Source organism: Serinus canaria, chromosome 28 (genome assembly GCF_022539315.1).
Source record: "Serinus canaria isolate serCan28SL12 chromosome 28, serCan2020, whole genome shotgun sequence".
In the NCBI taxonomy this organism is placed as follows: Eukaryota; Metazoa; Chordata; class Aves; order Passeriformes; family Fringillidae; genus Serinus; species Serinus canaria.
This window is the reverse complement of record NC_066341.1, coordinates 1,591,762-1,615,430: the sequence shown is the minus strand read 5'-3', so window position 1 is coordinate 1,615,430 and position 23,669 is coordinate 1,591,762. Positions and strand designations below refer to the sequence as shown.

The 23,669-nt window shown below is 51.0% G+C and overlaps 1 protein-coding gene and 1 long non-coding RNA gene across 4 annotated transcripts; one reads left to right on the top strand and one right to left on the bottom strand.

The window, feature by feature from the left end:
• Positions 1 to 633: 633 nt before the first annotated feature.
• On the bottom strand, positions 634 to 23,663 carry GATAD2A (GATA zinc finger domain containing 2A). 2 transcript variants are annotated; one of them, XM_050986036.1, is made up of 12 exons: positions 22,817 to 23,663; positions 21,911 to 21,961; positions 16,201 to 16,472; positions 14,685 to 14,868; positions 13,840 to 13,968; positions 12,445 to 12,537; positions 9,273 to 9,392; positions 8,380 to 8,547; positions 7,219 to 7,498; positions 5,523 to 5,812; positions 4,519 to 4,693; positions 634 to 3,334 (listed from the first exon to the last, which is right to left on the bottom strand). In XM_050986036.1, the coding sequence occupies exons 3-12, from the start codon at positions 16,461 to 16,463 to the stop codon at positions 3,204 to 3,206; spliced, it is 1,833 nt and encodes a 610-aa protein (XP_050841993.1). In that variant the 5' UTR covers positions 16,464 to 16,472; positions 21,911 to 21,961; positions 22,817 to 23,663; the 3' UTR covers positions 634 to 3,203. The 2 variants fall into 2 exon arrangements, with proteins under 2 accessions (XP_050841993.1, XP_050841992.1); XM_050986035.1 differs by lacking the exon at positions 12,445 to 12,537.
• Positions 6,623 to 6,985, top strand: LOC127060919 (uncharacterized). 2 transcript variants are annotated; one of them, XR_007780274.1, is made up of 4 exons: positions 6,623 to 6,707; positions 6,748 to 6,787; positions 6,848 to 6,887; positions 6,948 to 6,985. It is a non-coding gene; the product is annotated as an uncharacterized LOC127060919 (long non-coding RNA). The 2 variants fall into 2 exon arrangements; XR_007780273.1 differs by having other exon boundaries at positions 6,702 to 6,787; positions 6,948 to 6,971.
• Positions 23,664 to 23,669: the final 6 nt, after the last annotated feature.

Genomic DNA, 23,669 nt, shown 5'->3' with positions numbered 1-23,669 from the left:
AAGGAGAAGGGAAAAATGAGCCAAAATCAAGATTTTCCCAAAAAATCCAGGAGATCTCTGGGATTCAGGAATTCCAAAAGGGATCCAGGAGATCTCTGGGATTTGGGAATCCCCAAAGCCTCAAGAATTCAGGAATCCAAAATGGATCCAAGAGATCTCTGGGATTCCAGAATTCCAAAGGGAATCTGAGAGATCTCTGGGATTTGGGAATTTCAAAAGCCCCAAGAATTCGGGAATCGCAAAGGGGATCCAAGAGATCTCTGGGATTCAGGAATCCCAAAAGCCTTGAGGATTTGGGAATCCCAAAGATCTCGGAATTCCAAAACCCCAATGGGTTCAGGAATCCCAAAATGGATCCAAGAGCCCCAGGGATTTGGGAATCCCAAAGATCTCAGGATTTGAGAATCCCAAAAAGGATCCAAGAGATCTCAGGGATTCCAGAATCCCAAAGGGGATCCAGCCAGAGAATCCCAAATCCCAAGGGGGATCCAGGAGCAGGAATCAATCCAGGATTTGTTCCCCCATTCCCAAACATTTCCCTTCCACGATGGGAATTTTCCATTTCTTTGAGATTTTTTATTTCCCCCCCCCCCTTTTTTGTGGGGCTTTTTCCTGGAAAAAGGAGACTGGGAAGAGGTTTGGAAAATCTGTATTGAAGAGTTGGAACAACTTTGAACCTGAACCATCCCAAAATCCCAAAAAAAAAAACCCCACAGGAACACGGAGCTGCAGAGGAAAAACCATCCCGGAATCCTTTCCCAAACTGATCCCAAATTTGGCATTTGGGTGGAATCAAACAAATCCTCCAAATTCCCAGCAGCATTCCAAGAACATTCCAGAAAAAACAAAACCCCCACATCAGAACCAGGCTGGATCCCAGGAGTCAAATTCCAGGTGGGAATTTGGAATTTCAGCCCCACCCCATGAAATATTTTGGTTTTCCAGCCTCAATCCATGCTGGATTTTCCTTCCCCTTCCAAACAAATCTTCCCCCCAACCCCCAAAATAATTTTTTGGGAGATTTATCATGAATTATCCATCCAAAAAAAAAAAATCAGGATGGAATATTTGGAAGTCTGGATGCAGAGATTTGTTTGGATTTTTAATTCCAAATCCCTCAATTCCAACATTCCTGATTATTTTAACGAACCAAAATTGGCTGAAATTCCAATTTCCAAGGGAATTCTGCTGGGATCCAAGAAAGTTTTGACATCTTTTTTATCCCATTGAATCCTTCTGTGACTCTTCCATTCCCTGTTTTTATTTTTTTTCAGGAATTATCCAAACTCTGGGAATAAACAAAGCAGGTTCCCCCCACCCCCACCCCCCAAAAAAAAAAAATTGGATTTTAATTGGAGGAATTTTGTTGGGATTATTATTATTATTTTTTTTTAAGGTTATAAATGAACTTTTTATAAACATTGGCATCCAGGAGAGGAAAATTCCCCCTGAACCAACCCCAAAAAATTCCCCATGGGAAAGGAACTGCAACTTTTCCATCAAATCCAATGGAACTGAAGGAATTCCAAGTCATCCCTCTGGTGGCATCTCCCAATCCAAGCTTGGAATGAAAAGAAAAACTCCCAAATTCCAAAATTCCAACCCAATTCCCACATCTGAGCTCTTCACATCCCTAAGGAACACACCCCAAAAAATCCAAATCCAGCTGGGAATTCCGGGGTTTTTATCCAACAAATCCCAGTTTGGAAAACAAGGTGGTTTGGGGTTTTTTTTTTTTGTTTCAACTAAATCCCTAAATATGGAAACAGCAGGAAAAAGTGGGAAAAGGGAGGGGTTTGTCCCTCGGATCCCAGGGGGATGATCCCAAAGGAATTCTTGGCTTTCCTAAGAAAATAAATCCGGATTTTCCTGAATTTCCCTCCCCTCCCCCCACCCCCCAAAACCACACTTTTTTTTTTTTTTTAATATATATAGATCTCTAAATTATATATATTTATAATTTCCCCAAGAAAATTCCCCAAAAAACTGGAATAAGGCCTGGAATTCTGCCCCTTGGATTGGTCTGGAATTCGGGAAGAAACCCAAGGAAAAAAGAAAAAGAGGATGAGAAATCAAAAATGAAACCAAACTGGCCCCCTGGATGGATTTTGGGTTGAACCTCTGGAATTCCCAAAAAAAGGTGGAAAACTCCATCCCAAATGGATACAGGAGCGTGCTTGGGATGCCTGGAAGAACTTGAACCACGGGGGGAAGGATTGGGAACAGCTCCCAACCCTCCCTGCCTGCATCAGCTTCTGGAATTCCTGGAAATTTTGGAATAATATCCCTCAAAACAACAACAGAAAAGGAAAGGGAAAAAAAAAAAAAAAAAAAACCAAACCAAACAACCCAACCAACCCTGCCCAAAAGGGAAAAAAAAAAAAAAAATTCCCAAAAAAGTTTCGCTTTGGAGTCTCTGGGAACGTCGGGAAGGCCCAAAATTGGCGGGATGAGAAAGAACCGAGGTGGATTTTTGTCTCTCGGGAACTGCAAGGTTTGGAAACTACCAAAGGTTCCAAAGTCTATTCCAACCAGAATCCAAGGGAAAAAGTGGGAATTTCCCGCAGCAATTCCCACCCTCCCAGCCAAGGTTTGGGCGGCAGGGCAAAAAAATCCAACCGGAACTCAAGCGGAACCGGGGATTTGCACTTTTTTCCTCGGGAATTTTGGGAATCTCGGGATGTGCCGCCTGCTTTCCCGGCTGGAAGAGGAGCAGGGAGAAGGAGCAGCCATGAACTCGGCTCACTAAACGCAGGATGGGGCTGGAATTCCTCTCTCCACGCCCCAAAATTCCGGAATTCCGGAACGTTCCCGGCAAAAAAGTTCGGCGTCGGCGAAGGCAGAGAGGAGTCGCTGAGTCCTTTTTGTTGTGGTTTGTTTTTTTTTTTGTTGTGCTGGTGCCAAAAAAATTTTTAGAACTAAATAAGGAAACAAAAAAAAAAAAAGCCCAGAAAAAAAAAAAAAAAATTTAAGGAATTCTTCCCCCTTTTCCCTGCCAGCTTCCATGAAAAATCTGGGAGCCAACGGAGCCGGGCTTCGGCCACCCCGACGCGATCACTTCTCCCGGCAGGGACGGATGAGGAGTGGTGGTGCTGCATCCTAGAAAGCCTCGGGGCGTTATCCAGCTGGGATTAAAGCAGATTCCACGGAATTGTGGTAGAAAAGAAAGGATGGCAGAGCCTGGAAAAGTTCTCCCTGGGGAATTATTTCCACGTGGCCGACTGTGGGATGGAGCGGGGCGGGATCATGTCCAGGAGATACTCGCGCTGCCGCTCCACGGCCGAGGCCGACTTGTGCACGGCCAGAGCGGGGCTGACGAAGGGCAGGGCCCCACCTGGGGGAAAAAGGGAATTTTTGGGTCATGGAATAGCTCAGGAATGAGGGGAAATACAGCAAAAACCCATGGAAAAGCAGGATTTAAATATGGATTATCCCAGTGCGATCCAGCGCCTTTAGGTTTCAAAATCATCCTGAGAAACGCAAAGGTTTTGGATCAAAAATCAGGACTGGAGCCCTCTGGAATTGTGGAATCATGGAATGGCTCAGGAATGAGGGGAAATAATGAAAAATTGCATGGAAAAGCAGGATTTTGACATGGGTTATCCCAGTGCGATCCAGCGCCAAACTCATCCCAAGAAACACAAAGGTTTTGGATCAAAAATCAGGATTGGAGCCCTCTGGAATGGTGGAATCATGGAGTGGCTTGGAAATGAGAGGAAATAATGAAAAAACCCATGGAAAAGCAGGATTTAAACATGGATTATCCTGGCAGGACCAGGCACCTTCAGGTTCCAAAATCATCCTGAGAAACGCAAAGGTTTTGGATCAAAAATCAGGACTGGAGCCTTCTGGAATGGTGCAATGATGGAAGGGCTCAGGAATTTGGGAAAAATAATGAAAATCCACATGGAAAAAGTAATTCCAACCCAAAAACTGGGAATTTTGGGCAGTGATGACACCAACTTTCACCTCAAACCTTCCGCACCACCCCACATAAATTCCCACCCAAAATTGGGAACTCTGGGCGGTGATGACACCAACCTTCCCTTTAAACCTTCAGCGTCACCCCACCTAAATTTCCACCCAAAACTGGGAGTTTTGGGTGGTGATGACACCAACTTCCACCCCAAAAAATTGGGAATTCTGGGTAGTGATGACACCAACTTCCACCCCAAAAATTGAGAATTCTGGGAAGTGATGACACCAACTTCCACCCCAAAAAATTGGGAATTCTGGGCAGTGATGACACCAACTTCCACCCCAAAAATTGAGAATTCTGGGAAGTGATGACACCAACTTCCACCCCAAAAATTGGGAATTCTGGGTAGTGATGACACCAACTTCCACCCCAAAAATTGAGAATTCTGGGAAGTGATGACACCAACTTCCACCCCAAAAATTGGGAATTCTGGGCAGTGATGACACCAACTTTCCCTTTAAACCCTCAGCACCACCCCACCTAACCCCCCCCCAAAATCTGGGGGTTCTGGGGTGACCCCAGGGCCAGTGGGGCCGTACCTGTGCTGATGGGGTTTTTCTTCCAGGCGGCGCCGCCCTTGCTGCCGGCCCTGTCGGCGTGCTTGCCGGGCCGGCCGCCCAGCGCGGCGCTGCCCGAGGAGCTCTGCAGCTTGGGCGAGGGGCTGAAGGCGTGCAGAGCCCCCCGGGAGGCACCCCGAGACATCTGGCTGGAGCTCTAGGGGAGCAAAAGGAAAATCATTGGGGTGTCGCTGAACTGGATGAGATTTGGGGTTGGGTGATCTCTGGGACTGGATGATTGTTGGGACTGGATGATCTCTGGGATTGGATGATTGTTGGGACTGGATGATCTCTGGGATTGGATGATTGTTGGGACTGGATGATTGTTGGGATGATTTTTGGGATGGGATGATCTCTGGGATTGGATGATTTTTGGGACTGGATGATTGTTGGGATTGGACGATCTCGGGATTAGGATGAGCTTCAGGAATGGATGTTTTGGAGCGGATGATCTTTGGGACTGGAGGATCTCCAAGTGGATGATTTTTGGATTGGAGATTTTTGGATTGGAGATTATGGGATTGGAGATATTCGGGATGGATGATTGTTGGGACTGGGTATGATTTTTGGGGAGGATGATTTTGGGAAGGATGATTGTTGGGACTGGATGATTGTTGGGATGATTTTTGGGATTGGGGATGATTCTCCAAGATGGATAATTTTTTGGATATTTGGATGATTTTGGGATTGGATGATTTTTGGGATTGGATGATTTTAGGGACTGGATGATTTTTGGGATTGGATGCTCTCTGGGACTGGATGCTCTCTGGGATTAGATGACCTTTGGGATTGGATGATTTTTGGGACTGGACAATCTCCATGACTGGATGCTCTCTGGGCCAGGACAATCTCTAGAGCCTGATACAACACCCAACCCTCCCACCCTAAACCCAACCCACGGCCCAAACCCCGCAGGCCCCACCCCAACCCTTTTCCTGAGGGACCCTTTTCCCTCAGGAAATGGCGGCCCTGGGCCTCTCCCTCACCTGCTTGAGCGCGTGGTGCTGCCCCACGGGCTCGGCCTTGGGCTGCCCGGGCGGGGCCGTTTGCTGCAGGATCCTCTGCTCGATCTCCTGCTCCTGCTGCAGGGCCTTGACGAAGGCGGCCTTGAGCCGGTTCGTGTGCTCGGCCTTCAGGGCCTTCTTCTGGTTGGAGGCCATGCAGGTCTCGCACATGATGGTGCCGTTCTTCTCCTCCCGCCAGCGGCACGTGAAGTCCGTGTGGCACTGGGCACACAGGTAGGGCTCCCGGCAGGACACGGCCACCGCCACCTTCCCTGGGGGACAAACATGGTGGGTCAGCCCCAGTGTGGCCTTCCCTGAGGGACAAACACCTGGGATTGGCCTCCACCACCCTCCCTGAGGGCAAACATGGCGGGTCAGCGCCAGTGTGGCCTTCCCTGAGGGACAAACACCTGGGATTGGCCTCCACCATCTTCCCTGAGGGACAAACACCTGGGATGGCCACCGGGGCCTTCCCTGAGGGACAAACACCTGGGATTGGCCACCGCCACCTTCCCTGAGGGACAAACACCTGGGATTGGCCTCCACCACCTTCCCTGAGGGACAAACACCTGGGATTGGCCTCCGCCACCCTCCCTGAGGGCAAACATGGCAGGTCAGCCCCAGTGTGGCCTTCCCTGAGGGACAAACACCTGGGATTGGCCTCCACCACCTTCCCTGAGGGCAAACATGGTGGGTCAGCCCCAGTGTGGCCTTCCCTGAGGGACAAACGTGGGTCAGCCCCGCTGTCACCTTCCCTGAGGGACAAACACGGCGGGTCAGCCCCACTGCGGCCTTCCCTGAGGGACAAACACCTGGGATTGGCCTCCACCACCTTCCCTGAGGGCAAACATGGCGGGCCAGCCCCAGTGTGGCCTTCCCTGAGGGACAAACGTGGGTCAGCCCCACTGTCACCTTCCCTGAGGGCAAACATGGCGGGTCAGCGCCAGTGTGGCCTTCCCTGAGGGACAAACACCTGGGATTGGCCACCGCCACCTTCCCTGAGGGACAAACATGGTGGGTCAGCCCCAGTGTGGTTTCAGGGAGGTTTAAATGATTTCTGTGAGGTTTAAACAATTCCTGTCATGTTCTAACCCTGTATTTCTGGAGGTTTAACTGATCCCAGTTAGACTGAAGTGATACCAGCCGGGTTTAACGGATCCCAGCCAGGTTTAACCGATCCCAGCCAGGTTTAACCAATCCCAGCCAGGTTTAACCAATCCCAGCCAGGTTTAACCGATCCCAGCCAGGTCTAACCGATCCCAGCAAGGTTTAACCGATCCCAGCCAGGTCTAACCGATCCCAACCAGGTTTAACCGATCCCAGCAAGGTTTAACCGATCCCAGCCAGGTCTAACCGATCCCAGCAAGGTTTAACCGATCCCAGCCAGGTCTAACCGATCCCAACCAGGTTTAACGGATCCCAGGCGGGTTTAACGGATCCCAGCCAGGTTTAACCGATCCCAGCCAGGTTTAATGGATCCCAGGCGGGTTTAACCAATCCCAGGCGGGTTTAACCGATCCCAGCCAGGTCTAACCGATCCCAGCCAGGTTTAACGGATCCCAGGCGGGTTTAACGGATCCCAGGCGGGTTTAACGGATCCCAGGCGGGTTTAACGGATCCCAGGCGGGTTTAACGGATCCCAGGCGGGTTTAAGCCGGGCCCAGCCGGGCGGGCTGACCTTGGCTCTCCAGCAGGTTCTGCACCACCTCCTCCAGCCCCACCAGGTAGATGAACTCGTTGTTGGCGGCGCTGGGCAGGAAGTTCATCTCGGGCGCGGGCGGTTTGGGCGGGGGGATCTCCAGCAGCGTCTTCTCCAGCTGCTTGCGCAGCGCCAGCTTGGCCGCGGCCTGCCGGCTGCCCGGGGCCTCGCCCGTGCCACCCAGCGCCGTGCCACCCGCCGGGGCCGTGCCAGCCTGGCCTGATGGCACCGCCGAGCCCTTCAGGGACGTGGGGGACGCCTGCGGAGAGAGACAGGAATGGGATCACTGGGAATCAGGGAATGGGATCCATGGGATCACTGGGAATCAGGGGAGTCCCCAGTGCCACCCGCCGGGGCCGTGCCAGCCTGGCCTGATGGCACCGCCGAGCCCTTCAGGGACGTGGGAGACGCCTGCGGAGAGAGACAGGAATGGGATCACTGGGATAATTGGGATCACTGGGAATCAGGGGAGTCCCTGGTGCCACCCAGCGCCGTGCCACCTGCTGGGGCAGTGCCAGCCTGGCCCAAGGGCACCGCTGAGCCCTTCAGGGATGTAGGAGATGCCTGTGGAGAGATGGGAATGGGTCAGGGAGATCCTGATTCCATGGGAGAACCTCAGGAATCATTGGGAACCAGTGGGGGTGGGATCCACATGGGAAGATGGGAGGATCTTTGGGATTGGGGATCGTTGGGATTGGGGATCATTGGGATTGGGGATCTTTGGGATTGGGGATCTTTAGGATTGGAGACCTTTGGGACCGGAGATCTTTGGGTGCCAAACCCATTAACCTCCACCTCCAGCAAGAGTGGGATAACAACAGGATAACACAAGCCTGACACTCCACCCCTCCCACCCCATTCCTGGTGGGATTTCTCAGGAACTCTCACCTGCAGGATGTTGAACATTGGTCATTCCCACCCCATTCCCAGTGGGAATTCCCAGCAGGAATTCCCAGGAAGGCTCACCTGAGGGATGTTGACCAGCAGGCTGGTGTTGGTCACTCCCACCCCATTCCCACCCCCTTCCCAGTGGGAATTCCCAGCAAGGCTCACCTGGGGGATGTTGACCATTGGTCATTCCCACCATTCCCACCCCATTCCCATTGGGAATTCCCAGCAGGAATTGCCAGGAAGGCTCACCTGGGGGATGTTGACCAGCAGGCTGGCGTTGGGCACGTTGGCCACGCGGATCAGGCCCTGCTGGATGATCCTCTGGCCCTGGATCTGCACCGAGGGCACGGAGGCGCGCGGGGCCAGCAGCAGCGGGGGCGGGCCCGTGCTCGAGTGCTGCCGGATGGTGTGGATTTGCTGGGAAAAGGTGGAAAAAGGGGTTGGGAAAACGTGGGAAAGGGGGTGGGAAAATGTGGAGAAGGGGTTGGGAAAATGTGGAAAAAGGGTTGGGGAAATGTAGAAAAGGGGTTGGGGAAACATGGAAAAAGGGTTGGGAAAACGTGGAAAAAGGGGTTGGGAAAACGTGGAAAAGGGGTTGGGAAAATGTGGGAAAGGTGTTGGGAAAATGTGGAAAAGAAGGTGTGAATCCATGGAAAAGGAGTTGGGAAAATGTGGAGAAGGGGTTGGGAAAATGTGGAAAAGGGGTTGGGAAAATGTGGAAAAGGGGTTGGGAAAATGTGGAAAAGGGGTTGGGAATCCATGGAAAAGGGTTTGGGAATCCATGGAAAAGGGGTTGGGAATTCATGGAAAAGGGGGAATAAGCACAGGACGAAGAAAAAGAAACCATGGAATAACAACCAGGATGTTTTTCCCTTTCCCTCCAGCCCCCAAATTCCCAAATTCCCGAGGGGATTTGCTGAGAAAACGTGGAAAAGGGGGTTGGAAATCCATGGAATTGGTGGGACACAAAGGATCATTAGAGGGAAAACCATGGAAAAGCAGGAATTGCCTCCCACCCCCTCTCCCTACAAACCAAAACACCCCAAATGAACCCCAAAAATCCCGGGATGTCCAAAGCACCCAGAGAGGGGAGATCCCAAATTTTCCCATGGAATGGGAAGGGGAGAAGGGGGGAAGCTCACCTGGGCCCCTCGGACCAGGGGGGGCATCACGATCTGGGGGCTCTGCTTGGAGGCGGCCGCTTGGCCCCCCCGGAGCAGCGGGGGCGGGAGCCCGGAGCCCGGCACGCGGCTGGAGGAGGGCTGGAAAATCGGGAACAAACACGGGAACAGCGGGTCAGAAACACGGGAAACACGGGTCAGAAACATGGGAACAAACATGGGAATAATGGGTCAGAAACACGGGAACAAACATGGGAACAGTGGGTCAGAAACATGGGAACAAACACGGGAATAACGGGTAAGAAACACGGGAAACACGGGTCAGAAACATGGGAACAAACATGGGAATAACGGGTCAGAAACATGGGAAAGCGGGTCAGAAACATGGGAACAAACATGGGAATAACGGGTCAGAAACATGGGAAACACGGGTCAGAAACATGGGAACAAACATGGGAAACACGGGTCAGAAACATGGGAATAACGGGTCAGAAACATGGGAAACACGGGTCAGAAACATGGGAACAAACATGGGAACAGTCAGAAACATGGGAACAAACATGGGAACAGTGGGTCAGAAACATGGGAACAAACATGGGAATAGCGGGTCAGAAACATGGGAACAGCGGGTCAGAAACATGGGAACAAACATGGGAATAACGGGTCAGAAACATGGGAAACACGGGTCAGAAACATGGGAACAAACATGGGAAACACGGGTCAGAAACATGGGAACAAACATGGGAATAGCGGGTCAGAAACATGGGAAACACGGGTCAGAAACACGGGAACAAACATGGGAATAACGGGTCAGAAACATGGGAAACACGGGTCAGAAACATGGGAAAGGGTCAGAAACATGGGAACAAACATGGGAATAGGGGTCAGAAAATGGAAACAGGGCAGAAACATGGAACAACATGGGAAACATGGGTCAGAAACACGGGAACAAACATGGGAATAACGGGTCAGAAACATGGGAAACACGGGTCAGAAACATGGGAACAGCGGGTCAGAAACACGGGAATAACGGGTCAGAAACATGGGAACAAACACGGGAACAGCAGGTCAGAAACATGGGAAACACGGGTCAGAAACACGGGAACAAACATGGGAACAGTGGGTCAGAAATGGGGGAAATGGGGGAAAAATGGGGGAAAAATGGGGGGGAATGGGGAATACGGGGGGAAAGGCATGGGAAAGGTGGGAATGGGGGAAAAAGGGAAATGGGAAAAGGGATGGGAAATATGGAAATGGAGGGAAATGGGGGGAAAATGGAGGGAATGGGGAAAATGGGAGTGAAAAAGGTGAAAAATCGGGGAATAATGGGGGAAAATGGGGGAAAAATTGGGGGGAAATGGGGGGGGAAGGGTTGGGAAAGCTGGGAATGGGGGAGAAAATGAGGAGACAGGGAAAATGGGGGAAAAAGGGGGGGAAAGAGGGGAAAAAGGGATGGGAAAGATGGGAATGGGGAAAAAATGGGGGGGAAATGGTAAAAATGGGGGAAATGTTGGGAATTGTGGGAATGGGATTAAAAATGGGGGGGAAATGGTGGGAAAAGGGATGGGAAAGCTGGGAATGGGGGGAAATGGGAGAGAAAGGGTTGGGAAAGACAGAAATGGGATAAAAATGGGAGGGGAATGTTGCAAATGTGAAAAAAATGTGGGAAATGATGGGAACTGGAATGGGATAAAAATGGTGGGAAAAGGGATTGGAAAGCTGGGAATGGGGGGAAATGAAAGGAAAAGTGTTGGGAATTGTGGAGGGAAGGAAAACCTTGGGAAAAATCCTGGAAGAGGAATCAGGAGAAAGGAAAAGCTCCAGGAAAAATCATGGAAAAGGAAAAAATCACAGAGAGGGAAAAAATCTGGGAAAAAAATCCTGGGAAAGGAAAAGCAGGAAAAGAAAAGGAGGAGGGAATAAAAAGTTCTGGAAAAATCATGGAGGAGAAAAGGAATGAGGAGAGAGGAGTTTGGAAAAGCTGCTGCCCCAGGATTCCCGGGATTCCAGTCCTCAAATTCCCTCCTGCTGCTGGGCTGGGATATTCCCAAAATTCCAAACTTTCCTCTGCATCCCAATGCTGGCATCTCCCCCTTCCCCAGGATTTGGGATGTTGGGAATTTCCATCCCATTCCCAGGGAATCCCTCAGCTCCTCCCTCTGGAATTCCTGGTTAAATTCACCCAAAATTCCAGAGGAATTGTTGGGATAAACTCCAAGATTCCCTGAAGGTTTTCCAGTTCCTCAGGTAAAGATTCCCACACCTCTGGATTTGGGAATGGCTCCTGAAGGAGAGCAAATCCCTCCCTTTCCTGGAATTCCAGGGGTTTTCCAGAGCCTTTCCCAAAGAAAATCCCTGGTGCTGGAGCAGTTTGGGAATTTGGATCCCATTATCCCAGGAAAAATAAAAAAACCAGGAATGTTCTAATCCCAAAGGATCCCAGGGCTGAGTGACAGCTGTCCATGGATTGCTGGAATTTCCTTCAGCCTGGAATGGGATTTTTCCAACCCTGAATCCTGGGATTCCCTCACAGGAAAACTCCTGAGATTCCCTGAGCTCTTCCAAAGAAAATCCAGCAATTCCCTCACAGAAAATCCTGGGATTCCCTCAGCAATTCCAGAGAGAATTCCAGGATTCCCTCACAGAAAACCTTGGAATTTTCTCAGCAATTCTGGAGAAAATCCTGGGATTCCTTCAAAGAAAATCCTGGGACTCCTTCAGCAATTCCAGAGAGAATTCCAGGATTCCTGCAAAGAAATTCCCGGGATTCCCTCACAGAAAATCCTGGGATTCCCTCAGCAATTCCAGAGAGAATTCCAAGATTCCCTCAGCAATTCCAGACAGAATTCCAGGATTCCTGCAACAACTCCAGAGAGAATTCCAGGATTCCCTCACAGAAAATCTCAGGATTCCCTCAGCAATTCCAGACAGAATTCCAGGATTCCCTCACAGAAAATCCCAAGATTCCCTCACAGAAAATCCTGGAATTCTCTCAGCAATTGTGGAGAAAATCCTGGGATTTCCCCCCAGAAAATCCCGGGATTTTTCGGCCATTCCAGAGAATTCCACAGGACCCCTGCAGACCCCATCCCTTATCCCTGACCCCTGTGGGAGCTGGGCCATCCTGGCAGCTTCTCCCGGGATTTCCCGGCTTTTCCCGGGTTTTTCCCGGGATTTCCCGGCTCCCACTGACCTGGAGGGAAGTTTTCCCAGCGGGAACAGCCTGAGGGCCCCGCACCAAGGGCGGGGGTGTGGCCGCAGCACCTCCAGAGGGGCCCGAGGAAAGCTGGAAAAGGAAAAAAGCGGAAAGAGAGCAGCGGGAAAAGGCGGGAGAGAGGGAACGGAGAGAGAGGGAGAGCCCGGAGCGTCCCGGGGAGGGGAGGGAGAATCCTGGGGAATTCACAGGAAAATCCTGGGAATTCACAGGAAAATTAGCAGGAATTGGTGGGAAGATCCTTGGGAATTCACAGGAAAATTAGCAGGAAGTGGCGGGAAGATCCTTGGGAACTGGCAGGAGAATCAGGAAAATCCTGGGGAATTCACAGGAAAATCCTTAGGAAATGGCAGAAAAGTTGGTGGGAATTGGCAGGAAAATCCTTGGGAATTGGTGGAGAAATCCTTGGGATTTGCAGGAAAATCCTTGGGAATTAGCAGGAAAATCCTTGGGAATTGGGAGGAAATCCTTGGGAATTCACAGGAAAATTGACAGGAATTGGCAGGAAGATCCTTGGGAATTGGCAGGAGAATCAGTGGGAATTCACAGGAAAATCCATGGGAATTGGGAGGAAAATCCTTGGGATTGGCAGGAGAATCCTTGGGAATTGGTGGGGAAATCTTTGGGAATTAGGAGGAAAAATCTTTGTGAATTCACAGGAAAATCCTTGGGAGCTGGGAGGAAAATTGGCAGGAATTGGTGGGAAGATCCTTGGGAATTCACAGGAGAATCCTTGGGAATTGGTGGGGAAATCCTTGGGAATTCACAGGAAAATTGACAGGAATTGGCAGGAAAATTAGTAGGAATTGGTGGGAAGATCCTTGGGAATTGGCAGGAGAATCAGTGGGAATTCACAGGAAAATCCACAGGAATTGGGAGGAAAAATCAGTGGGAATTCACAGGAAAATCCTTGGGAATTGGCAAGAAAATCGGTGGGAATTGGGAGGAAAATCCTTGGGATTGGCGGGAAAATCTTTGGGAATTGTGTGGAAAATCCTTGGGAATTGGCAGGAAAAACCCAGGAAAGGGGAGACACCGGGGAGTTCAAAACCCTGGGAAAAGGGTTCAAAAAATCCCATTAAAAAGGGCTAAAAAAATCCAGGAAAAGGTTTAAAAAATCCAGGGAAAAGGAGGTGAAAAAGCCCGGGAAAAGGGCTGGGAATTCCTAGGAAAGGACTGGAATTCCTGGAAAAGTGGGATTTTCCCTGGAAAAGAGCTGGGAATTCCTGGAAAAGTGGGATTTTCTCTGGGAAAAAGACTGGAAATTCCTGGAAAAGAGCTGGGAATTCCTGGAAAAGGTCTGGGAATTCCAGGAAAAGTGGGATTTTCCCTGGAAAAGGGCTGGGAATTCCTGGAAAAGTGGGATTTTCCTACCTTGGGTGCCGGCGTCTCCTTCTGGCTCTGGCTCTGCCGGAGCTTCTTGAGCAGCACCAGCTTGGCCTCCTCCAGCCTCAGCTCCTCCTGCAGCTGCTTGATCAGGCGCTCCCGCTGCTCCGGGCTCCGCTGGAATTCCAGGAAAATCCCAGGAAGTTCCAGGGAAATCCCAGAGAAATCCCAGAGAAATCCCAGGGAAATCCCAGGGAAAGAGTGAGAAGCCCAGGGGAAGGGCAGAGACACAGGCACAGGGAGAATTCCCAACTGGGAGTGGGAGAAGTGAGGGAGGCAAGGGAATTCCAAGGGGGAAATGTGGGAATTTTTCCATGAAAAAATTCATGGGAAGGGTGAAATGAGGGGAATTCCCAGCTGGAATTGGCTCCCGGGTTTTGGGATTGGGAATTCATGGGAATGGATGGAGATGGGAGGGGGAAACGTGGCTGATCCTGGGTTTTTCTGATCCTAACCCAGCCAATCCTGAGCCAATCCAAATGAATCCCAACCCAATCCCAGTGAATCCTGACCCAATCCCAGTTAACCCTGACGCAATCCCAGTTAATCCTGACCTAATCCCAGTCAGCCCTGACCCAATCCCAGTTAATCCTGACCTAATCCCAGTCAGCCCTGACCCAATCCCAGTTAATCCTGATCCTAACGCAGCCAATCCTGACCCAATCCCAGTTTTCCCAGCCCAATCCCAGTTAACCCTGACCCAATCCCAGCCAATCCTGACCCTATCCCAGTTAACCCAGACCCAATCCCAGTCAATCCCAGTCAATCCCAGTTAACCCAGACCCAATCCCAGTCAATCCCAGTCAATGCCAGTCAATGCCAGCAGGGCTCACCAGCAGGGCCTCGGTGCCGGGCTCGGGCAGGGCGAGCCGGGCCAGGCCGTTGACGCGGGGGCTCGAGGGCTCATTGTCCGACAGCACGATCACATCCGGGGAGGGAACGCGGCGCTCCCGGTCCCGGTCCTGATCCCGATCCCGATCCCGGTCCCGGTCCCGATCCCGATCCCGCCGGCACTCCCTGCAGCCACGGGAACGGGAGAGAGCCGGGAATGGGTCAGTGATCCCAGGGAATCCCGGGAATGGGTCAGTGATCCCAGGGAAACACAGGAATGGGATCAGTGATCCAAAGGAAACCTGGGAATGGGTCAGTGATCCCAGGGAAACCCAGGAATGGGTCAGTGATCCCAGGGAAACCTGGGAATGGGTCAGTGATCCCAGGGAAACCCAGGAATGGGGTCAGTGATCCCAGGGAAACACAGGAATGGGGTCAGTGATCCAAGGGAAACCTGGGAATGGGGTCAGTGATCCCAGGGAAACCCGGGAATGGGGTCAGTGATCCCAGGGAAACCTGGGAATGGGTCAGTGATCCCAGGGAAACCCGGGAATGGGGTCAGTGATCCCAGGGAAACCCAGGAATGGGTCAGTGATCGAGGGAAACCCGGGAATGGGGTCAGTGATCGCAGGGAAACCCGGGAATGGGGTCAGTGATCCCAGGGAAATGGGACAAACCCCAGGAATGGGGTCAGTGCAGGGGCAGAAAACCCCAGGAAAATGGGGAGCAAATCCCAGGAAAATGGAGAGCAAATCCCAGGAAAACTGGGAGCAAATCCCAGAAAAACGGGGTCGATGCAGGGGCAGCAAATCCTGGGAATGGGGTCATTCCAGGAGCAGCCTTTCCAACCCTTTCCAACCCTTTCCCAACCTTTTCCCATTCCCTTTCCAGCCATTCTCCAGCCTTTTCTTCATTTTCCAGTCCTTTTCCAACTCTTTTCCAGCCCCTTTTCCATTCCTTCTCCAGTCCTTTCTCAGCCCTTTTCCCAAGGTTTTCCCAACCCTTTTCCAACTCCTTTTCCCAGCCCTTTTCCAGCCACCCAGGGAATTCCAGGGCTGGGAAAAGGGCCCAGGGTGGGAATTTCAGGAATGGGAGAATTCCAAAGGCTCTGGAATGCCCTCTAGAGGGCACAGCGATCCCAGGAAACCCCAAATCCAGGGAATCCCCAAATCCAGGCGTTTCCCTCTGGAAGTGGCACGGGTGGAGCATTCCCAGCTTTTCCCTGGACCTGGAAAATTGGGATTGACTGGGAATGAGAAATTCCCAACTCCCAAACTCCTTTTCCTGCTGGAATTCCATTGGCAGCTCCAAGGAGATGGGGTTTGGATCAGCAGGAATTGCCCCTGGAATGGGCCGGGATTCTCTTCCCAAACTTTTCCACCGATCCAAAGTTCAAATGTGACACCAGAACCTCCCAAAAACTGAACTCCAACCACATCCCAATAAAAACCGGGATGAGAAAGGATCCAAACCTTTCCCCAAACCCCAAAAACTCCCGGAATTCCAAGGATTCCTCACCCTTTGGATGTGCTCATGTCCACGGGCTCATCCCCAGCCGCCGCTGCCGGCAGCTCCACTTTGATGGTGGCTTTGACTTCCCCACTTTTCAGCATTCCCGGGATTTTCCCGGCTCCGGGATCAGCTTTGATCTTCATGTCCCCCTCGGAGCCGAGCTCGGATCCCAGAATTCCTTTGTCCATCCTGAGTTTTTTACTGTCGGGCTCCGAGTCCCGCTCCAGGGCGCGCTTCTGGCTCCGGGTGCGGCATGAGTCCTCACTCATGGTGAGGGCCTGCGGGGCAGCCAGGAAAGGGTTAAAAACGGCCGGGAAAGGGTTAAAAACATCGGGAATGGCGGGGGGGAAAACGGCCGGGAAAGGGTTAAAAACATCGGGAATGGCAGGGGGAAAACGGCCGGGAAAGGGTTAAAAACATCGGGAATGGCGGGGGGGAAAACGGCCGGGAAAGGGTTAAAAACGTCGGGAATGGCAGGGGGAAAACGGCCGGGAAAGGGTTAAAAACATCGGGAATGGCGGGGGGGAAAACGGCCGGGAAAGGGTTAAAAACATCGGGAATGGCAGGGGGGGGGAACGGCCGGGAAAGGGTTAAAAACACAGGGAAAAATCCTCGGGAAAGGGTTAAAAACATTGGGAAAATAGCCCGGGAAAGGGTTAAAAACAGTGGGAATGGCGGGGGAAATCATAGGGAAAAATAGCCCGGGAAAGAGTTAAAAAAAATAGGGGGAAAAATCGCCAGGAAAGGGTTAAAAACATTGGGAATGGCAGGGGAAATAATGGGGGAAAATAGCCCGGGAAAGGGTTAAAAACACAGGGAAAAATCCTCGGGAAAGGGTTAAAAACATTGGGAAAATAGCCCGGGAAAGGGTTAAAAAACAGGGAAAAATCCCCGGGAAAGGGTTAAAAACATTGGGAATGGCAGGGAAAATCATGGGGGAAAATAGCCCGGGAAAGGGTTAAAAACATTGGGAAAAAAATCCCTGGGAAAGGGTTAAAAACATCGGGAATGGCAGGAAAAATAATGGGGAAAGTAGCCCGGGAAAAGGTTAAAAAAACAGGGAAAAAATCTCCGGGAAAGGGTTAAAAACACAGGGAAAATATGCCAGGGAAAGGGTTAAAAATATTGGGAATAGAGGGGAAAATCATGGGGAAAAATAGCCCGGGAAAGGGTTAAAAACACCGGGAAAAATCCCCGGGAAAGGGTTAAAAATATTGGGAAAATATCCCGGGAAAGGGTTAAAACTACCGGGAATGGTGGGAAAAATCATGCGGGAAAAATCCCGGGAAAAGGGGAGAGAACTGGGAGTTGAAAGTCCCGGGAAAAGTAAAAATTCCCGGGAAAAGATTCCGGGGAAAAGGCAGACATGAAGGGGTTAAAAATCTCGGGATTTCGGGATGGAATTCCTGCATTTCCAACCAGGATAAAATCTGGGAAAAGCACCCAGGAAAGGCAGGGAAAGAGAGGGGAAAATCCCTGGAAAAGGAGATGGAAAAGGAGATGGAAAAGGGAGGGAAAACCCCTGGAAAAGGGGCTGGAAAAACCCTGGGAAAAGGAGGGAAAAACTTTGGAAAAGGGACTGGAAAAACCCTGGGAAAAGGGAGGGAAAAACTTTGGAAAAGGGACTGGAAAATCCCTGGAAAAGGGACGGAAAAACCTTGGAAAAGGGGCTGGAAAAACCCTGAAAAAGGGAGGGGAAAACCTTGGAAAAGGGAGGGAAAAACCTTGGAAAATGGGCTGGAAAATCCCTGGGAAAAGGAGGGAAAAACCTTGGAAAAGGGACTGGAAATCCCTGGAAAAAGGACTGGAAAAGGGAGAAAAGAGAGAAAAAAATTCCTCCAAAATCCCAGGGAAACCTTGGAAAAGGAAGATTGGAAGGATTTTTCAGGAATGGGGATGAGGTTGGATTTAGAGGGAAATTCCCAAATAAAATCCTGATGAAAATTCCAATAAAATTCCCAAAGGAAAAGGAGAAACTTGGGCTGAAAATTCCATCTTTTTTTCACATCCTGGGAATTCCTCTCGTGGAATTTTGGAAGCCAAAATTTTGGGAACAGAAAATTCCCAGAGATGGGAAAATTCCAACATTTTCAAATGTTTTCCATGGATTTGCTGCTCCTGAGGATTCCCAGGATGAATTCCTGGATCACCCAGCCTTGGATCATCCCAAAATTCCTGGGAATTCCTTTTTCTGGGAATATTTTTCTGAGATTTCCTAGGAAAATCCACGGGAAATTTTCATCCAATCCTTGGCTGTGGCAATGCCAGGGGGAAATTCCCCAATTTTTCTTTGGGAATTCAGCACCGATCCCACATTTTCCATCCCAAACTTTGAGATCCCAACAGGTGGAAAAACGAGATCAGAACCTTGGGAAAAGCCTCGCTCCCGTTTTTCCCGGGATTTTGGGATGGGGATTCCCTGGAAAGGAGAAAGGAGGAGAGGAGGGAGAGGGGAATCCCAGCTGGAATTCCCCCAGCCGGCATTCCAAGGGTTAAGCGCTGCCATTTCCGCGCCATTCCCGAGAAATCTCCGGGAACAAAATGGCAGCGCTTAACCCTTGGAATGCCGGTTGGGAGATCGGGAATTCCCGCCGGGAATTCCCAGCCTGGCTCCGTTTCCCGCCATTCCCCGCGGGAATTTCCCGCCCCCCTCCCCCTCCCCCCCCCCGCGATCCCACCGGGATTTTTCCCGATTTTCCCTAATTTTCTCCCCTAGGATTCATTCCCCGAGTTGGGAATTCCTTGAAATTCCCAACGGGATTTTTTTCTGCTTTTCCCAAATTTTTCCTCCTGGTGTCATTTCCCGAGTTGGGAATTCCCTGAAATTCCTGGGATTTCCTGCCCTGGGATCCTTTGGATTCCTGGGATTCCCAGCAGGATTTTCCCACCCCCCTCCCCTCCCCCCGGATTATCCAGGGCTGGGAATTCCCAGAGTTTGTCCCAAATCCCTCGGGAATTATCCAAAGGTTCCTCCAGAGCTGGAAAAAAATTTGGGATCAAACCCCTGGAGCAGCTCCAGGAATTCCAACCCGGGAATTTCGGAGCTTCCCAGATGGAATTTTATCCAAGGGAAGGAAAATTTTGGGAGAAATTTTGTGGAATTCCCACAAGAATTTGGGGAAAATCATCTTCAAATTCCTGTTCCTGGAAATTTGGAGCTCCAAAGGCTCAGGAAAAGCAGGAAAGGAGAACCCCAAAATTTTTCCACTGGAGTGGGAAAAATGGGGAACAGAGACTGCCTGGAAAAATCCAGGGGGAATTCCTGGAATTTTGGGAGAATTCCTGGGGATTTCCTGGAATTTCTGTCAAATTCCAGGTGAATTTTCCCTGGGGGGAGCTGGAATTCAGGGAGGAATTTGCAGGATTTTATGGGAATTTTGGGAATTCTCTGGTTTCACCAGATCAAAGCCAGGAAAATTCCTGAAAAATTCCTCTTTTCCCACGGGAATTATTCCCAAATTTTTCCCAGCTGGAATATTCAGGACACAAGGACTGAGATTCCCTGGCTGGGATTTTTTGGGAATGCAGAGAGGAAATCCAGGAGCCGAATTCCCAACTTTTCTTGGGATTTTCCAAGCAAATAATCCCATTATTAATTAATCATTAATAAATAATTAATTAATCATTAATTAATCCTTTCTCCACTGTTGATCTTCCATTCCAAATTCCTCCTTTAAGGGGAAAAATTCCAAGGTTTATTTCTTGGGAAGAGACTGAAATATTCCCGGGCTAATTTAAATATTCATAAGATCATCCACATATTCATGAATTAATTTAAATATTCCTGAATAAATTTGAATATTAATGAGAACTGCAATCGGATCTTTCCCAATTAATTCCTCATTAAGGAGGGAATTTCCACCCTTAAATGTTCCCATTTTCCAGCCGGGAATGGGGAAATTCCAGGCTGGGAATTCCTTGGAGTTGGGATTCCAGAGATTCCAGCCAGGAATTCCCTCCCCAGCAGGATCAGCCCAGAGAAAAGCAGGAAAAGCAGCAGCAGAATCGGAATTCCCGAGGAATTTTCTTATTTTTCCACCAGAATTCCCCAATTTTTCAAAAAGGAATTTCCTGGGAATTCCAGAGCCAGAGGATGCCGAGAAAATCCCGGCCTTTTCCCAGGACAATCCTCTCCCTATCCCGGGAATTCTGGAGCCAAAGGATCCTGGGACATTCCCATTCTTTTCCTGGGACAATCCCAATCCCATTCTCATCCTGGGATCCCCCTTCCTTATCCCAGGAATTCCAGAACCAGAGGATTCCAGGACATTCCCATTCCCACCCTGGGATCCCATCAGAGCCAGAGGACCCCAGGACATTCCCATTCTTTTCCTGGGAACCCCCTTTAGATTCCTGGGAATTCTGGAGCCACAGGATCCGGGACAATCCCAACCCCTTCCCTTTCCCAGGAATTCCAGAACCATAGGATCCCGGGACAATCCCAGCCCTTTCCTGGGACAATCCTTTCCATATCCCAGGAATTCCAGAACCAAAGGATCCCAGGACAATCTCTTCCCTTTCCCAGGAATTCCAGAACCAGAGGATCCCAGGACAATCCCATTCCCATCCTGGGATCCCCCTTCCCTTTCCCGGGAATTCCAGGCTTGAAGGATCCCCGGGCCCAGGGCGGGATCAGGGTGGATCCACCCCAGGAGAAATCCCGGAATTCCTGCAGGGAGAAATCCTGGAATTCCTGTGGGGAGAGGGAAACCTGCACAGGTGAGACCAGGACAGGGGGGAGGGGACAGGGGGGAGGGGACAGGTGACATCTCCAGGGGGCAGGTGAGAACCCAACAGGTGAGACCTGAGCAGGTGAGAACCTCCCCAGGTAAACAGGTGGGGGGGTGGGGGGGAGAACCTGCACAGGTGGGACCAGGACAGGTGAGACCAGGACAGGTGAGACCTGCATGGGACAGGTGAGAGGGGACAGGGGGGAGGGGACAGGTGGGACCTGCATGGGACAGGTGAGACCAGGACAGGTGGGACCTGCATGGGACAGGTGGGACCAGGACAGGTGAGAGGGGACAGGGGGGAGGTGACAGGGGGGACCTGCATGGGACAGGTGGGACCAGGACAGGACAGGTCAGGTGGGGACAGGACAGGTGAGACCTGCACAGGACAGGGGAGCACTGACACAGGTGAGGGTCTACAATGGAGAACACCTGCCCAGGTGAGCCCAGCCCAGGTGAGAGCCCAGCCCAGGTGAGAGCCCAGCCCAGGTGAGAGCCCAGCCCAGGTGAGCCCAGCCCAGGTGAGTCCAGCCCAGGTGAGTCCAGCCCAGGTGAGCCCAGCCCAGGTGAGAGCCCAGCCCAGGTGAGAGCCCAGCCCAGGTAAGCCCAGCCCAGGTGAGAGCCCAGCCCAGGTGAGAGCCCAGCCCAGGTGAGCCCAGCCCAGGTGAGCCCAGCCTCACCTCCTCCCTGAGCACTCCCAGCTCCAAACCCTTCCCAAATCCCAAAATCCCCCAAATCCCCAATCCCACCCCCACAGGAAAATCCCAGCAGGAATTCCAGGAGCTCTGGATCCTCTGGAATTCCCCAATCCCTTGGAAAATCCGGGAGATTTCCTCAGGTATCGGCTCAAACCCCTCGGGAATTCCTGGGGATTTTTGGGAAAGCTCCAGGAGAAAATTCCAGGCCTGTGTGGCACAGCAGAGATTCCCCATCCCATCAAATTCCCACCAAATTCCCGGGAATTCCCGGGAATTCCCAGCTCCTACCTGTCAGGGAAGGTCATGGGGTCCCGCCGGGATGAGCCGGAGCCGAGGATCCTGTGGGAACAGAGGGGTGAGAATTCTGGGAATTCCCACATTCCCGAGGGAGGCAGCTGGGGTTTGGGAATGCTGGGATTTGGGAATGCTGGGGTTTGGGAATCCCACAAGGATGGCTCCACCATGAAAATCAGGAATATCAGCACGGCCCCACCCCGGGATTTGGGAATCCCAAAGTACAACACAATCCTGGGAATGGGGATTTGGGAATTCTGATTCATCCCACGAATTTTCCAGGCCCTGAAATCCATGGAATTCCCAGATTTCCTGTCATTCCCAGATTTCCCATCATTACCGGTTTCCATCCATGGAATTCCCAGACTTCCCATCATTCCCAGACTTCCATCCATGGAATTCCCACTTTTCCCATCATTCCCAGATTTCCATCCATGGAATTCCCACTTTTCCCATCATTCCCAGATTTCCCATCCATGGAATTCCCACTTTTCCCATAATTTCCAATTTCCATCCATGGAATTCCCAGATTTCCCATCATTCCCAGATTTCCATCCATGGAATTCCCAGATTTCCATCCATGGAATTCCCAGATTTCCATCCATGGAATTCCCAGATTTCCTGTCATTCCCAGACTTCCATTTATGAAATTCCCAGATTTCCCATCATTCCCAGATTTCCCATCATTCCCAGATTCCCATTCATGGAATTCCCAGATTTCCCATCATTCCCAGTTTCCATCCATGGAATTCCCAGATTTCCCATCATTCCCAGATTTCCCATCATTCCCAGTTTTTCTGGGCCGGGAGCAGCTCCCGGAGCCTTTGGCCATTCCCGGTTTTTTCCGGCTGCTCCGGCCCCGTGATCCCGGGAATTCCAGGAGGAATTAGCGGAGCTCACCCGGAGCTGGTGGTGGTTAAGAGGATCTGGGAAAATCCCAGGAAATCCTTTGGAATTCGGAGCCGCCCCGGCCGCTTCTCCCAGAGTTTGGGAAGCTCAGAAGATCCAGGAAAGCTGGAATTCCTTGGATTTCACTGGGAATTCCTGGAATTCTGGAATTCCAGCTGTGTTAGGGCTGGGGATTCTCAGGAAGGAACCCCCAGTTGGATCAGGAGTGGGAAAATCCTGGAAAAGTTTGGGATTTGTGGGAAAAACTGGAGAGGGAGCAGCAGGGAATTTCTGGGAATAACCTGAAAAAACCTGGGAATGTCCCTGCCTGATCCCTGAGCTCCTTCCCAGCCCAAAGCATCCCAGAATTCCATAAATCCATGGGAAAAGAGGGATTTATTCCCTGTTGGGATTCATCTCTTTGGAATTTCATCCCTGATTTGGATCTGGAATTTTGGGATTTGAAACATTCCCAGAACAGCCCAACTTCCTTCATTCCCAACTTCCCATCACTCCCAGCTTTCCATCACTCCCAGCTTTCCAGCATTCCCAGTTTTCCAGCATTCCCAACTTTCAGCCCCATTCTTGCTGATTCCAATTCCAGCCTCTTTCCCAGAGATCCCTGACAGATCCCAGCCCCTTTCCCAAATTCCCAGGCACATTCCAGCCCCTTTCCAGCTCATCCCTAACACCTTTCAACCCCTTTCCCAAAATCCAAGGGATTTTGCCACTTCCCCCTCCTCTCCCAAATTCCCAGGCACATTCCAGCCCCTTTCCTGGTGATCACGGGATGATCCCAGCCCTTTCCCAAAATCCACAGCAGATCCCACTCCCTTTCCCAAGATCCCAGGCCAATTCCAGCCCT